Genomic DNA, 17,085 nt, shown 5'->3' with positions numbered 1-17,085 from the left:
ATAACCGTGGTACCCGGTGGCTGTCGGACATCAGCGAAAGTATTACCCATCCACTGTGCCTAGGCCTCATCATCATCATATACATATACTGTCAGTCACAACCAACTCTCATCCTTCAAAAACATTGTCATTATCATCACTATCAAAATCATGCATATACGTATTTTTTTCTTAAAATCAAGCATACAACTCCTTCTTTTCATAATTTCATAAAAATTCATATATGTGGTACATAAACATTTTAAAACATGATAAATTTGTACTTAGAGCGCTGTCAGGACTAAAAAATTGACCTAGGTGCAAAATGACCATTTTGCCACTGGAAACCCAAAATGACCATTTTACCCCTGGACCTCGAAATTTCGACCCAAAACTTACCAAACTTCTTAACACATCCCAGAACATACTGATAAGCATTTCTTAGACATAAACTCGGGCCATTTCAAAACTTAAACGATTCTTTTTAAAACTTGGATCGGCGTCCCGGTTTTAACCTGAATCAACCCGAAACTAACCAAATTTTTCACAAATCAACACATGACTTAAATCTACTTGTCCAGCCTCTAAACCAAGTATTCCAGACCCTTTATGGCCCATAAACCATAACCGAAAGCTGCTGGAAAATTTCTGCCCAAACTAATCGATAACTAGCCGCGACCCTAGCACTAAACCACATACCCTAAACCTTACCAGCTGGGACCAGCCACGAACCAGCCCCTCCTAGCCCACCTTAGGACCTTTCTGGACCGAACTAAGTACCACTGTAGCGCCCTTACCCGAGCCACTACTAAACAGACTAATAAACATGCAACATTAAACTTAATACCAACAATTAAACAGCGGAAACCAAATACTTAATCATCTTACAACCCAAACGAAAAAAAAAACAATAACATCAGTCTTAAACGTTAATACAACCATAACAAAACATAATTCTGAACGAGAAAACGATAAACCTACAGAAAACCTCCACTGGATCACCACCGAAAACCCAACTGCTCTAGCCACTGCCCTGGTCGTCCGAACCGTCCAACCTAAGACCTGCCCCGTGGAATAGGGTGCCCAAGAGGAAAACAAGGACGTGAGCGACAATCGCCCAATACGAGAATGTACGAGTATACAAATTAATATGATGCATGCGAAATGCAATATGCTCGGATATCAAGGATCAAGTCAAGAATCTCATGCTCAGTCTAGAGGCGCCTGAGTGTGTAGTCTCTGATCTGCCCTAGGCATGTTTTGGCTCCCACACTCATCATCAAGACGTGGACCTGCAATGTCCAGGTCATCAGAGCCCGTGGGTCCCGTCGGACACTATAGCTCTCGATGCCTCATCGTCCACAATACAGAATAGGGCTGAGCGGCCCCAACAAACGAGGTATATCTCAAAAGATATCAGGCTCAACATGATATGTCATGCATAATATGCCAAAGCAGTAAAACATGTTTCATGCAACAGATAAATATGCAGCATATAAGTGTGTATACTACGCTTGGATATCTTAGTCAGTACATCACGTACCTTACTAAAACAATCTGACAGAAAGCTCTGAACCTAGACAATACCAACATAAATAAATCACTAACAAACCAGATCAAACATTCTACAAAAATCTCCCTAATGTTCCTTAAATCACTATATAAGGATTTAGGATTATACCTGCGTCCGTCGTTAGCCCGCTGATGATGTGTCGATCTTAGTTCACCGACCCTTTCTCGAGTCGATACTAGCTCCGAAACTTCCCGAAACCAAAGTGCCCTCGAAACTGACTAGAAACTATGGTATAACTAGAACCCTATCTAGAAGAATGCGGGGAAGGAAACAAAAGAATCGGCTTCCATTTATAGGCTGCATCCGCACTATTTCAAAAAATCCGAACAAATCTTATCTGCCACGTGTCAGAATCTCATTGGTCTAGTTGGATTTCTCGAGATAATGTAATCCGAAGTAGGTCGGGTTATCTATTTAAAATTCGGTGGATACCAACAGCTTAATCCCGAATTATCAATTCCTTGATAATACTTAATTAACAACACATTAATTATGTCTTAATTAATACTTCATTCAAAACAAAGATTCGGGTTCGTAGCAACGATACATGAAAGACATCATGAATGCTGTACATAAACGGCGGTAAAGCCAATCGATACGCCAAATTTCCAACACATTCCAAGATCTCAAAAGGTCCGATGAATCTTGGGGCCAATTTTCCCTTGAGTCCAAATCTCATCACCCTGCGGAATGGTGAATATAGTGCCCAAATTCAGTACACGTATAACCCATGCATTTGTTTAACTAGTAAATCATTTAATTAATTTTAAAATGAGTTTTAAGCCATGCATGATTTATTTGAATGCATTGTTTTAAATTATTTATGTTTAGGTGATGCACGTTAAAATGTTTTTCGAGTTTCATGTTTCAGGAGATTATTCGAGGCGGGATCGAGGGAAAAGATAGGTGACGATTTTGGCAATTTAGAATGTGGTATTTTATTTTAAGATTTAGGATGGGGCATTTTAAATAAATTATAGAGTTTTAGTATTTTAAAACATTATTTATGTATTGAGTGATTTAAGAGTTTAAACTTTTAAAATTGGTGTGTAATCATTTTAATTGAAGAGTTTTGAGTAAATTATTAGGTGTTAACCTTTAATAAGTATTTTAAATAGTTAATTTAGCTAGAATTTCTCCTAATTAAAACACACACACACACACACGTTTTCTACACTCAGACACACTTCACGTTTTTACACACACTAAAACACACAACACACACACCTACAAGTTTATTTTCAGATTTTTACAAGACAAACCTAGGGTTCTGCTTCCCCAAGAGCAGCCGCCCCTTTCTCTGATTATTTCCAGCAGTATTTTGTCGAGTTTCTTCTAAGAAATCGTTGCACGATCGTTTCGGGGCAGCCTCGCTTCCATCTCCGCTTCGATATCGCCGGTTCGGTAACGTTTATTATCAAAAGGCACGTATATTCTGTTCTTGATGCATCGATCATGTCATATTATGCGTGCGTTGTTATTTATGTGTAAAATTATGTGTATGTTGTGTAGAAGTTTGAGCAATCATGTTTAAATCGCTTTTGGAGTCCCTTTTTAGATCTAAAAATCCCGTTTTTACTGTTCCTCCTAAAACTGCGAATTTTCAGTCGAGATTTTGAGAAAACTTTCAACAAAAAAATTGTAGAACTTTTTGATACATTCGATTCGATATAAAATTCGAGATTTTTGGATGAAAATTGAGTGAGTTATGACGTTTTTTGTGGGACTGCTCAAACTGCGACTTTTACGAAAATTGTGTTCTTGAAGTTTCTTTGTTGCAGGCTTCGTTGGGGATCGACGGGTGATCATTGCTGCACTTAGGTATGATTGTTATGATGTCGGGTCAGTATTCGGTGGGTTGACTAACGTCGATAGGCACTGGTGTCCGTAAGAAGTCATAGGAGATGATTTTGATGTCAAAGCCATGTTCTTGAATTATACTTGCCATGAGATGAGAGTCATTGGTTTGGGACGTGTTTTTGGTTTGGTGCACTAGTATAGCATCCTAGGATGTGTTTTGGGGTGTTGATTTTGGTGCCTATTTGGTGTAGCTAAGTGGGATAAGCATAATGTAAGAAGTTGCTCGCAGGATTCAGAAAATCGTAGTCACACGGACCCGAGCACGGACCCTGGCACGGGGTCCGTGTCTTTGTTTTTTCCCTTGGTGCGCCATTACAGTGAGTACACGGACCCTTACCCGGACCTCGACACGGGGTCCGTGCCTTTGTTTCTTCCGGAGTGTATTTTCCAGAGTCTACACGGACCCCCACCCGGACCCTTACACGGGGTCCGTGTCCATCCTTCTTTCCGAGCCCTTTTCACCCTAGCCTACACGGACCCCTACACGGATGCAGGCACGGGGTCCGTGTCCTTCATATTTTTGGAAGAAAATTTAATGTTTGCTTGGGGTGTGATGTCACGTGTTGAGTCTTTAGACTCACTAGACTTGATCGATGCAGGTGACTATGTTGAGGAGACAGGAGGTGGTGACCAAGGGGCAGGCTTGGACTGAGTGGCAGGCTAGACCCGAGGACCGCAATGTTTACATTTTATTCGAAGTTTAAAAATACTCTGATTTTTAAATATCTGGATGTGAAATATTTGGAGACAGTTTCTTTTAGCAAAATTTTTATTGGTGACGAATGATTATGAGATCTATTTTTAAGAATGTTGAGTGACGACCATACGAATGTTTACATTCAAGATTTTTTTTTATTTTTCCGCAAATTTTGAGTATGGAAAGTACGGTACGTTACAGTTGGTATCAGAGCGGTGTTCTTGTAAGGGTTACGCCTACCGCCAGCCGCAAGAAGCTCTCAACGTCACACCTCAAGTCTGTAAGTTTTGAAGTTTCAAAATTTTATGCTACGTAATATGCATTAAGCCATGAATTTCAGCATGTTCATGTTTAAGTTCAAATTTCGTGCATCATATGTCATTTATATCATATTCATGCATGTTGGGTTTACGTGTTGGGTAATTTATTGGAACAGCATGCCTCCTAGACGTATGTTTAACCAGGAAGCTAGGGAGGAGGACAGAGAGCCTCGAGTTGAGGAGAGGGTCAATCCGCCACCACCACCACCTCCAGATATGCAGGCGCAGATGCTTGCGGGTATGACGCAGTTCTTCGCACAGTTTGCGGGGAATCAGGCTGCAGTAGTAGGTGCAGGGACGAGGCCCCAACCAGATGCAGTGTATGAACGGTTTAGGAGGATGAGTCCAAAGGAGTTTGCGGGTACCACAGACCCGATGATAGCTGAGGGATGGATCAAGTCCATCGAAGTAATTTTCGACTTTATGGAGCTGACAGATGCTGACAGGGTCCGTTGTGCCACTTTCTTATTGACTGGAGACGCTAGACTGTGGTGGAGAGCGCATCAGTGGCAGTCAACTTGCAGGTGCTGCCTTGGAATGGTTTCAAGGAGGTCTTTTACTCCAAGTACTTCACTGAGGAGGTACGATCCAGACTCACCAACGAGTTTATGACGCTGCGGCAGGGAGACAGTAGCGTTGCAGAATTCGTGAGGAAGTTTGAGAGAGGGTGTCACTTCGTGCCCCTCATTGCGAATGATGTGCAGGCAAAGTTAAGGCATTTTCTGAATGGTCTGCGGCCGATCCTGCGCCGCGATGTGAGAGTAGCTGGCCCTACTAGCTATGCGGTCGCCGTATCTAGAGCATTGGCGGCAGAACAGGATCTGAGGGATATAGAGGCGGACAGGTAGGGCAAGAGGCCCTAGCAGGCTCCACCGCAGCAACAACACCAGCAGCAGCATCAGATGCCCCCGTTTAAGAAGCCGTTCCCGGGACCGCCAGGGAAGAAGCCGTATCATGGACCACCAAAGGGCAAGGGTCCAATCCAGCAGCGAGGGGCGCCTCAAAAGCCCGGTAACTTGCCAGTGTGCCAGAAGTGCAATCGCCAGTACCCCGGACAGTGCCTATGGGGATACGGGAAATGTTTTAAATGTGGAGCTACGGACCACATGTTGAAAGAGTGCCCACACTGGAAGCAGCCCACCCAAGGGAGAGTATTCACCGTGCATGCACATGAGGCGAATCCAGACACGACGTTGCTGACCGGTATACTTTTCTACCTAATCTCAGTATTATTTTGCCTTGCATTTGGAATTTTTACTTGGGATTAATAGGGTGCTAGTAATGTTTTGTGTGCCTAGGGATATTGAGTTCTATTACGCTTGAGGTATGTTAGTAATTTCGAGGATATAAGTTTTGTGTTGTGCTAACGCATCTTAGGAAACATCTTTATTAAGAGATTATCCACAACTGCACTGATTGACTCAGGAGCCACTCACTCCTTCATATCGGAAACGTTTGCTAATCATTTAGACCTCAAGTCCATTGGCGTAGACGTGAACTTTTCAGTGACAGTCCCATCAGGGGAAGAGCTGTTAGCTACCAGCGTAGTCAGAGATATCGATCTAGAATTGCACGGCCACCTCGTATATGCCAACTTGATCGTCTTGCCGATGCCAAAGTTCGATATTATATTGGGAATTGACTGGCTGACTAAGAACAGAGTTCTTATCGACTTTCAGAAGAGATCGGTGTTAGTCAGACCATTGGGCATGGAGCAGTTTCTTTATGAGCCAGCCAGATGGAGGAGTTTCCCGCGCATGATCTCTTGCATGCAAGCGAGGAGACTAATTTCTAAGGGGTGTCAGGCTTTCTTGGCTAGTATCATCTCGGCACCGGTCGTGCCCACTCCTTCTATATCAGGGGTGCCAATAGTCAGAGATTTACCAGACGTCTTTCCAGACGACGTCGCAGGCCTTCCACCAGATAGAGAGGTGGAGTTTACAATCGACCTCATGCCAGGTACAGTGCCAATCTCTAAGCAACCGTACAGATTAGCTCCAGCAGAGATGTTAGAACTTAAGCAGCAGATTCAGGAGCTCTTAGACAAGGAGTTTATCCGCCCGAGTTGCTCACCGTGGGGTGCACCAGTGCTCTTTGTGAAAAAGAAAGACAGAAGCATGAGACTGTGCATCGATTACCGTTAGCTGAACAAGGTAACGATCAAGAATAAGTACCCGTTGCCTAGAATCGAAGACTTGTTTGATCAATTGCAGGGGGCTACAGTATTCTCTAAGATAGATCTTCGGTCAGGGTACCATCAGCTAAAAGTGAAGGATGCAGATGTCCACAAAACAGCTTTCAGGACCCGGTATGGGCATTACGAGTTCTTGGTGATGCCATTTGGGCTGACTAATGCTCCAGCAATTTTCATGGACCTCATGAACCGAGTATTTCAGCCGTTCCTCGACCAGTTCGTCATAGTATTCATTGATGATATTCTTATATACTCGAAGAGTCATGTGGAGCACAGCCAGCACTTGAGGACAGTTTTAAAGACCTTGCAGAGCCGCAAGTTGTTCGTGAAGTTTAGTAAGTGTGAATTTTGGTTGGAGAAGGTAGCATTTCTGGGTCATATAATTTCTAGTAGCGGCATTGAGGTGGATCCAGCCAAGGTAGCGGCAGTTAAGGATTGGGTTGAGCCAAAGAATGCATCAGAAATCCGCAGCTTTTTGGGTTTAGCTGGTTACTACCGTAAGTTTATTAAGGGATTTTCATCCATAGCAGTGCCACTCACTTCCCTGACAAAGAAAAATGCCAAATTTGTGTGGAGTGCGGAATGTCAGAAGAACTTCGATACGTTGAAGCAAACCCTCATATCGGCGCCAGTGCTAGCCATGCCGACGGGACGAGGTGATTTCGTTCTATACACCAATGCATCTAAGCTCGAGTTAGGCGCAGTATTGATGCAGCAGGGTCGAGTCATAGCATATGCCTCCAGGCAATTGAAAGTGCACGAGAAGAACTATCCGACTCACGATCTTGAGTTAGCCGCCGTTGTCTTCGCACTGAAAATTTGGAGACACTATCTATATGGCGAGAAATGTCATATTTTCACCGAACACAAGAGTCTCAAATATTTCTTCACGCAGAAAGAGCTGAATATGAGACAGAGACGGTGGTTAGAACTTGTGAAAGATTACGACTGCAAAATTAGCTACCATCCAGGAAAGGCTAATGTTGTCGCAGACGCATTGAGCAGGAAAGTGGCAGTTGTAGCTCAGTTGTCAGTGCAGAGACCTCTTCAATCTGAGATTCAGAAGTTTGGTCTAGAGATTTATCGTAAGGGCAGAGCTCCTAGGCTGTCTAATCTGACAGTCAAATCTGATTTGCTAGATCGTATCCGGGCAGGACAGTCTTTAGATGAGTAGTTACAGAAATGGAGGCTGAAAGATGAGGCCAAGAGCAGTGTTCTTTATACAGTGTCAGATGGGATTGTGAAATACAGAGGTAGAATGTGGGTGCCTAGTGGTGAATCGATCAGACAGGATATTTTGACAGAGGCACACGCATCTCCGTATTCTATCCATCCGGGAGGTACCAAGATGTATAAGGACCTCCAGATTTTGTATTGGTGGCCAGGAATGAAGCGAGACATCCATAGATTCGTATCAGAATGTCTCACTTGCCAGCAAGTAAAAGCTGAACATCAGAGGCCAGCAGGATTGGTTAAGCCACTCCCCATCCCCGAGTGGAAGTGGGAGAACATTACTATGGATTTCGTGGTTGGGTTGCCTAGATCAGTCAGAGGTTTTAATGCTATTTGAGTTATAGTGGACCGACTCACCAAGTTAGCGCATTTCTTGCCAGTGAAGACGACTTTCTCCATGACGCAGTATGCGGAGCTTTATATCAAGGAGATAGTCCGTCTGCATGGATTCCCAATTTCAATCGTGTCCGACAGGGACCCGAGATTCACATCGTCCTTCTGGAAGAGTTTACATGCAGCCATGGGGACGAAGTTGCTTTTCAATACAGCTTTTCACCCGCAGACAGATGGTCAGTCTGAGCGAGTGATTCAGATTTTGGAGGATTTGCTGAGAGCCTGCATAATTGATTTTCAAGGAACTTGGGAGTCTAGACTACCTCTAGTGAAGTTCACATACAACAACAGCTTCCAAGCATCTATTGGAATGGCTCCCAATGAGGCGTTGTATGGGAGGAAGTGCAGATCACCAGTTCATTGAGATGAAGTTGGTGAGAGAGCAGAACTTGGGCCAGAAATAGTTCAGCAGACTGCAGACGTGGTGGTCAAGATTCGTGACAGAATGAAGACTGCCCAAAGTCGTCAAAAGAGTTATGCTGATAAGAGAAGGAAAGATCTCGAGTTTGCAGTGGGTGATCACGTTTTCGTCAAGATAGCACCTATGAAGGGTGTTATGAGATTTGGGAAAAGAGGCAAACTGAGTCCGAGGTTCATTGGGCCGTTTGAGATTTTGGACAAAGTTGGGACACTAGCCTATCGTGTGGCCCTTCCGCCGAATCTGGCCGGGATGCACAATGTGTTCCTTGTCTCGCTGCTGAGGAAATATTTGGCTAATCCTTCGCACATTCTGAGTTACGAGCTGTTACAGCTGACTCCAGACTTGTCTTACGAGGAAAAACCAGTCCAAATCCTAGACAAGCAAGAGCGTAGGCTCCGAAACAAAGTGACTAAGCTAGTCGAAGTCCAGTGGCTAAACCAATCAGTGGAAGAGGCCACATGGGAGTCCGAAGCAGATATAAGACTTCGCTACCCGGAGTTGTTCGGTAAGATTTAATTTTGAGGACGAAATTTTTATAAGTGGGGGAGGAACTGTAGTGCCCAAATTCAGTACACGTATAACCCATGCATTTGTTTAACTAGTAAATCATTTAATTAATTTTAAAATGAGTTTTAAGCCATGCATGATTTATTTGAATGCATTGTTTTAAATTATTTATGTTTAGGTGATGCACGTTAAAATGTTTTTCGAGTTTCATGTTTCAGGCCGATTATTCGAGGCGGGATCGAGGGAAAAGATCGGTGACGATTTTGGCAATTTAGAATGTGGTATTTTATTTTAAGATTTAGGATGGGGCATTTTAAATAAATTATAGAGTTTTAGTATTTTAAAACATTATTTATGTATTGAGTGATTTAAGAGTTTAAACTTTTAAAATTGGTGTGTAATCATTTTAATTGAAGAGTTTTGAGTAAATTATTAGGTGTTAACCTTTAATAAGTATTTTAAATAGTTAATTTAGCTAGAATTTCTCCTAATTAAAACACACACACACACACGTTTTCTACACTCAGACACACTTACACGTTTTTACACACACTAAAACATACAACACACACACCTACAAGTTTATTTTCAGATTTTTACAAGACAAACCTAGGGTTCTGCCTTCACCAAGAGCAGCCGCCCATTTCTCTGATTATTTCCAGCAGTATTTTGTCGAGTTTCTTCAAAGAAATCGTTCCACGATCGTTCCGGGGCAACCTCGCTTCCATCTTCGCTTCGATATCGCCGGTTCGGTAACGTTTATTATCAAAAGGCACATATATTTTGTTTTTGATGCATCGATCATGTCATATTATGTGTGCGTTGTTATTTATGCGTAAAACTATGTGTATGTTGTGTAGAAGTTTGAGCAATCATGTTTAAATCGCTTTTGGAGTCCCTTTTTAGATCTAAAAATCCCGTTTTTACTGTTCCTCCTAAAACTGTGAATTTTCAGTCGAGATTTTGAGAAAACTTTCAACTACAAAATTGTAGAACTTTTTGATAACTTCGATTCGATTTAAATTCGAGATTTTTGGATGAAAATTGAGTGAGTTATGGCGTTTTTCATGGGACTGCTCAAACTGCGACTTTTATGAAAATTGTGTTCTTGAAGTTTCTTTGTTGCAGGCTTCGTTGGGGATCGACGGGTGATCATTGCTGCACTTAGGTATGATTCTTATGATGTCGGGTCAGTATTCGGTGGGTTGACTAACGTCGATAGGCACTGGTGTCCGTAAGAAGTCATAGGAGATGATTTTGATGTCAAAGCCATGTTCTTGAATTATACTTGCCATGAGATGAGAGTCATTGGTTTGGGACGTGTTTTTGGTTTGGTGCACTAGTATAGCATCCTAGGATGTGTTTTGGGGTGTTGATTTTGGTGCCTATTTGGTGTAGCTAAGTGGGATAAGCATAATGTAAGAAGTTGCTCGCAGGATTCAGAAAATCGTAGTCACACGGACCCGAGCACGGACCCTGGCACGGGGTCCGTGTCTTTGTTTTTCCCTTGGTGCGCCATTACAGTGTGTACACGGACCCTTATCCGGACCTCGACACGGGGTCCGTGCCTTTGTTTCTTCCGGATTGTATTTTCCAGAGTCTACACGGACTCCCACCCGGACCCTTACACGGGGTCCATGTCCACCCTTCTTTCCGAGCCCTTTTCACCCGAGCCTACACGGACCCCTACACGGATGCAGGCACGGGGTCCGTGTCCTTCATATTTTGGGAAGAAAATTTAATGTTTGCTTGGGGTGTGATGTCATGGGTTAGTGCAAAGATTATCAAGGTCGAGTCAAGGGAAATTGTAGAGGGTTCTAAGGAGTGTTTGAACTCGAGAGTAAGTATGATATTTACGTCTAAGTTATGCAAGATTAAGTATGCGAATCCAAGTTAGTATGTGCAGTAGCGACGACCCCGATCGAAGTCCAATGAATCCCTCAACGCCAAGTAAGTATATATGACGTGCAATAAAATATTTTAAGTTTTTGATAGAGGGTGTCAAAAATGAACCCGACACGGGACGACACGAAAAATATCGGGTTTGGGTTTATGATTTTCGGGTTCAGGTCGAAACGGGTCAGACCCGATTACAAACCCGTAAAAAAAATAATTTCTCGGTGGGTTCGGGTTGACCTGGGTTGACCTGAAAAAAATATCAGGTCACCCGGTGACCCGAACCCACCCGAAGCACGCGACACACCATTTTTAAAATTTTTTTTTTACATTTTGCACAACTTTTGTGACTCTGTCCAGGCTTTATCATTAAAATAAAGCCCAACCCAATTTAATCATCTAAGTATTAACCCAATAACCCTTGTTGTTGACTTGTTGTCGGCTTCTCATTTCTTAATTCTCAGTTTCTCTTCTCGTCAAGTGTATACTTCACCGCTTCTCACTCAAGTATCCAAGTGAAACCCTTCGGCCTTCTCCGCTAATCTGCTTCTCGTGCAGCCGTCCAGGTGAACAAACTGAGTTTTGTTAAAGTAATCTCTGTTTGGGTTTGTTCTCAAAATTTTTTATTGAACATATAATTTTAAATTTGAATATTCTTCAATATTTTGTTCCGTTCTTCAATATAATTGTTCCGTTCCCAGAAATTGACAAATTGTATCGTGCGGTGTTTTTGGCTTTTGGGATTCCTGACCCGTGAGTTCGTGACTGAGTTGTTAGCTATATATATATATATACATATATATATATATATATATATATATATATTTATTTATTTATCCTTCAAAAAGTGGAAATATATCCATAAATTTTTTCTGGACGTATTTAAGGAATATAAAGAAATAATATAAAATAAAAAAGATTGGAAGGGAAGATTCAAGAACCGAAAAGTTGCATAATGCATTGCTGGAGAAGTTTACATTTGTTAAATATAAAAATATATGTTTAAACCTAACATGAGGGAAGAAGCAAACTTTGTTTACAACTTCTTTTGTTAAATAAAGTCAGTGACAATTGGGTATCATTGTATAACATTTGCTTTGGTACAATTCTTGGAGTATATGATTATGTTAAAATTGACATCCATTTATTTCTGTTTCTTGTAATGCCTATATCAAATGAAGTCTTTCAAGGAATTGTTAATTTTTTTCTTGTAGCTAATAATATTGTTATGCTTTTTAATTGATAGAATGAGTTCAGAACCTATTGGTCTTGTTCATGAGGAGGATAGCGTGGAGGGTGTACATGTGTTGGATTTAGATGTTGATGAAGAAGCAGGTACTAACTTGCAAGGTCGGGCCTCCGGAAGTGTTAAACGAAAGAGACCTTTAAAATCACAATGGTGGCAATATTTTGAGATGCTTCCAGAAGTAGAAGGAGAAGAAAAGCGTTGCAAATGTAAAGCATGTGGGACTACGTACAAAGCAGACAGTAGCATGGGGATAGGTAATCTCCAACGCCATATTCTCAAACAGTGTCTTAGACAGAGAACTCGTGATATTGCTCAGGCTTTGTGAGACATGATTTACCGTTTCAGTTTGTGGAATATGAGGCAATTAGATCAATTTTTACATATTTGGAACCTCAAGTCAATCATTTCACTAGAAACACCGCAAGGACTGATATTCTCAAGATGCATAAAAATGAATACAATAGACTAGCTCAAGAAATGCGTTCATGCCCTGGAAAAATTTGTTTCACTTCCGATTGTGGACTTCTATTGCCACTGATGGCTATATATGTTGACAGCGCATTTCATTGATTCTAATTGGGTTTTGCAAAAAAGATTATCAACTTCTCTTACAGCTCCACCTCTTGATTCATTTGTGAAAAACATAGCTATCATCTAGAGAAGGTTTCCTACTTGCAATCCTGTAGTGACGTTCCAAATCACCTATCAATTACCTTTAACATTCAGAGAAACAGGGAAACCCAAATGAGACTACATCCATCGAAGTCTGATAACTCAACAAATATTCAGTACACCATACAACAAAACAACCGTAACTAAACCAAACAGTACTAAGTCCTCTCCTGCTCTCAGCGTCAACTGAGCTCCCTGGACGAAGAATAAACAACCGAGAGTGAGCGAGCGATAAGAACGCCCAGTACAAAAGTATGAGTATACAGACCTATATGAAATGCACATGCTATGATCATGATACCGGGGTAGTCAAGAAACAGGAGTCACAAAAGGATCTCAACAATGCTCAGTCTAGAGGCGCCAAGTGGATAGTGCCGCGCGGTCCAACCTCTGGGTCACTGCATCCACTACAAGACAGACGTGGACCTAAAATGTCCCGGACCACCGAAGCCCTCCCGACCCGTCGGCCACTGTGTACTCTCGGTGTCCATGCGTCCACAAGACAGGGCTGAGCGGCCCCAAGATATAGCTTATCTCGAAAGAGATACAGCTCAACAGTAAAGGCTATCTCAAAGGAGAATACGGCTCAACATGAAATGCAACGTGCAGTAATAAACGTGACATAATAGCATGCATCATATGACATATATCAATGCACCACATAATCATGCAACACATATAAGAATGTATACTCAACCAGGATATCTCGGATAGTACTTTCGTACCTCTATCACAGCAAGCCTAGCCTTACTCAACACCGCTAATCAGGTCTAGCACAAGCCTACGCATCAAAAGCATACTCAATCAATACTACCATGCTAGACTAGCAAAACCAGTACTCCCTAGTACTACCAAAGGTTTAGGGTTTACCTTCGTCCGTCGACAGCCCTTTGATGTCGATTGCCTCGTAACTCAGGCGCCGCTACGCTACTACTCCTGGCAGCTCTTGGCTATCGCTCGACCAACAACTAACCCTAGAAACCTTCCAAATCTCTCACTAAAGACTCAATCTCAAGAAATGGCAATACCAAAATGAGGAATTCGAGCACTATTTATAGGCCATGTTCGGATCCTCCGAACAACACTTCGGAACGTCCGAACGCTACGTGTCCATTGGCTCTTGACAGCTCATGATCGGATCCTCCGATCATACACTTCGGACCGTCCGAACATGCACGTGTCCAGCTGCTCTTGACACCTCATGATCGGATCCACCGAACCTACTTCGCAATGCCGCTGCAAATGATGTGTTTGTTGGCCTTCTAAGGGATCATCTTAGTTTAAATTGTTCATTAGTGAATGGTGGCGAGTTTCTGCATGTTCGTTGTTGTGCACACATTCTCAATTTAATTGTCCAAGAAGGTTTGAAAATAATTGATCATTCTGTTGATAAGATTCGTGAATGTGTAAAGTATGTTAAAGGCAGTCAAGTGAGAAAGAAAAAGTTTGTAGAATCTGTTACCCAAACTTCGCTGGATTCTAAGAAATCACTTAGGCAAAATGTTCCTACTAGATGGAATTCTATGTATTTGATGCTTTCTAGTGCCATATATTATCGACGTGCTTTTAATCATTTGAAATTGACTGATACTAATTTCACACACTGTCCATTGGTTGACGAGTGGGTTCAAGCTGAAAAAATATGCAAATTGCTTGAGGTTTTCTATGAGACAACGACTTTGTTTTCCGGGGTGAAATATCCTACCGCCAACCTTTATTTTCCTCGTGTCATTACGGTTCAATTGACATTAAGTCAAGCCTTGCAAAGCTCTGATGAATTCATGAGATCAATGGCCAATCGGATGTTTCAGAAATTTGACAAGTACTGGAAAGATTATAACATTTTGTTGTCCATTGCTGTGATAGTTGATCCGAGGTTCAAGATGCAGTTTGTTGAGTTTTGTTACAACAAGTTGTACGGACATGGTAGTAACGAATTAAGTCTGGTGAAGTCTAAATTAGTTTCTTTGTTTGAGGAATATATGGGCCTTGCTTCTAAATCAAGTAGTAGCAATACATCTACGAGTTCTCACAGTCGCATTGATGATAGTGCTTCTCTTCCTCTAAATTCAGACAGTGGATGCATGGATGTTTTTAAGGTATTTATGATAATTTTTTATTTTTCTCACTATTTTTTACATTTCGTTACCAATACATTTAATTTATGTTGTAGGAATTTGACACATTTCAAAGAACAGAATTAAATGATAGAGCTCAAAAGAGTCAATTAGATCTTTATTTGGATGAACCGAAAATAGACAGATCTTCAAAATGTAATGTTCTTGCATTTTGGAAAGCTTACCAATTTAGGTATCCTGAACTTGCACAAATGGCCAGAGATATTTTGAGTGTTCCAATTTCTACAGTTGCTTCTGAATCAGCTTTTAGCACGGGTGGTAGGATACTTGACCAATATCGTAGTGCAATGAAGCCTGATGTTGTTGAGGCGTTGGTTTGTTGTAGAGATTGGTTAGTTGGACAGAAAGGTTAGTGATTCTTCTTGTTATTTTCATTTTAAAGTTATCTTTTTTACTAATATTTTATTTTTGTAGAAACTACTGAGGTGAGGTTGGATGATTTGACTGAAAATGTTATGAATTTATTCATAAATGAGGATGCTGGATCAAACAATGCTGCAACAGATTATTGATGATTCTAACGATGCTATGATACCTAGTGTTCAAAAGTAAGTTAACTTTTATAAATTCATAATTTTTGAAAACTTTCACCCTTTCCTATTTTAATTTTTTAAATGTTATTTAAATGTTCGATACAAACAAATGTAGAACAATTAAGAAAACTATGATATAAGTGGAATGCAATATACAAACAAAGTAGTGATTGCTAGAGAAGTTTACGCCAATTTATGGTGTCATCTGGTATTGTATGTATTCATTATATCATAAAGCTGCTAATGGTAAGTTAACGGGTTTTGTTTTTGTGCAAGCTGTTGTTAAAGCGTATGAAGCATTTCTTCTAGGTATTTGTGTTAGAGAGTCTGTTTTGGACTACTTTGGGAGTTAATTAAAAGTGCACATATATTCGATTGTTTTGAAATGTGTTTTCCATAAATTGATTTGTGTTCTACGAAAAAAAATGAGTGCATGCCCCATTGTCATGTTTTATACTTTGTTGCTAGCTCTTCAACTTCTTTTGAGATATTGTTAACTTGAACTTATAATTTTGCTTAATATGTCTATCAATTGAATATCAGGAAGTGCCTCTGATTTTTTGGAAGATGACTTGGTTGGAAGGTTAAAAGTTTTCATTTATGAGCTCTCAGGAAAATACAACAAAAAGATTTTACAGAAGGATCCAAGATGTCTCGATCATATGTTTGCTGCAGAGATTTGCAATTTTACATGCACCGTTTTCTTTTATCAAGCGTTGTTCGAACTCTAAATTTTATTATTATCATTATGTGTTTTGAATATTTATTAGAAACTTGTGAGGATATTATTAGAAAAGTTAGCTATATGACATATTATTATTATTTCTCATTTTTTTCGAATTTTTTTTAAAAAAAATAAAAAAAATTCGGGTTGGGCGGGTTAGACGGGTTGAGTTGGGTTAGACGGGTTCGTGTTCGGGTTGGTGGTTTTGGGTTGCTTCGGGTTCGGGTTGACAAAAAAAAAAAATACGCGGGTTGATCCGAAACCCGACCCACTCGACCCGATTGACACCCCTAGTTTTTGAGAAATGCTAAATGTCTTGTGACCAAATTATGAATGGGTCTGGAAGTCGGTGAACGTGGCCGAGGACCTCTCCACCCCGTTAAATTATGAACGGGTTAGATCATGATTGGAAAGCGTTAAATTATGAACGGGGACCAACCAGACCGTTAAATTATGAACGGGGATCTCATGTATGTGGCAGTGGATACATCCCTGTCAGCCCAGTACTGTGGTTTGTCTGATCAGGCGTTTATTATGTATTGGTCACTTGCTTTGAAACATCCTCTACGAAAATGATGAAGTTATGTATGTTCAAGTATGCAGTATGTTTATGAAAGTTTATGTTGACGGCACGTCTAATTATGTACGTACGTATGTCCGAGTTTATTATGCAAGTTCAAGTTTCAAGTTATGTAT

At 41.0% G+C, this 17,085-nt stretch overlaps 1 protein-coding gene and 1 long non-coding RNA gene across 2 annotated transcripts; one reads left to right on the top strand and one right to left on the bottom strand.

Annotated features, from left to right (window-relative positions):
- Positions 1–763: 763 nt before the first annotated feature.
- On the bottom strand, positions 764–1,795 carry LOC140824588 (uncharacterized). The gene is made up of 3 exons (XR_012116383.1): positions 1,661–1,795; positions 1,523–1,555; positions 764–1,041 (listed from the first exon to the last, which is right to left on the bottom strand). It is a non-coding gene; the product is annotated as an uncharacterized lncRNA (long non-coding RNA).
- Positions 1,796–14,237: 12,442 nt separating this feature from the next.
- On the top strand, positions 14,238–16,403 carry LOC140824587 (zinc finger BED domain-containing protein RICESLEEPER 1-like). The gene is made up of 4 exons (XM_073186162.1): positions 14,238–15,093; positions 15,168–15,480; positions 15,547–15,680; positions 16,209–16,403. Exons 1-3 carry the CDS (start codon positions 14,518–14,520, stop codon positions 15,642–15,644), a joined length of 987 nt encoding a protein of 328 aa, XP_073042263.1. The 5' UTR covers positions 14,238–14,517; the 3' UTR covers positions 15,645–15,680; positions 16,209–16,403.
- The last annotated feature ends 682 nt before the right edge of the window (positions 16,404–17,085 follow it).

The sequence above is a fragment of the Primulina eburnea genome, chromosome 2 (assembly GCF_022965805.1).
Source record: "Primulina eburnea isolate SZY01 chromosome 2, ASM2296580v1, whole genome shotgun sequence".
In the NCBI taxonomy this organism is placed as follows: Eukaryota; Viridiplantae; Streptophyta; class Magnoliopsida; order Lamiales; family Gesneriaceae; genus Primulina; species Primulina eburnea.
The sequence above is the reverse complement of the archived record's forward strand: the minus strand, read 5'-3'. Positions and strand labels throughout refer to the sequence as shown.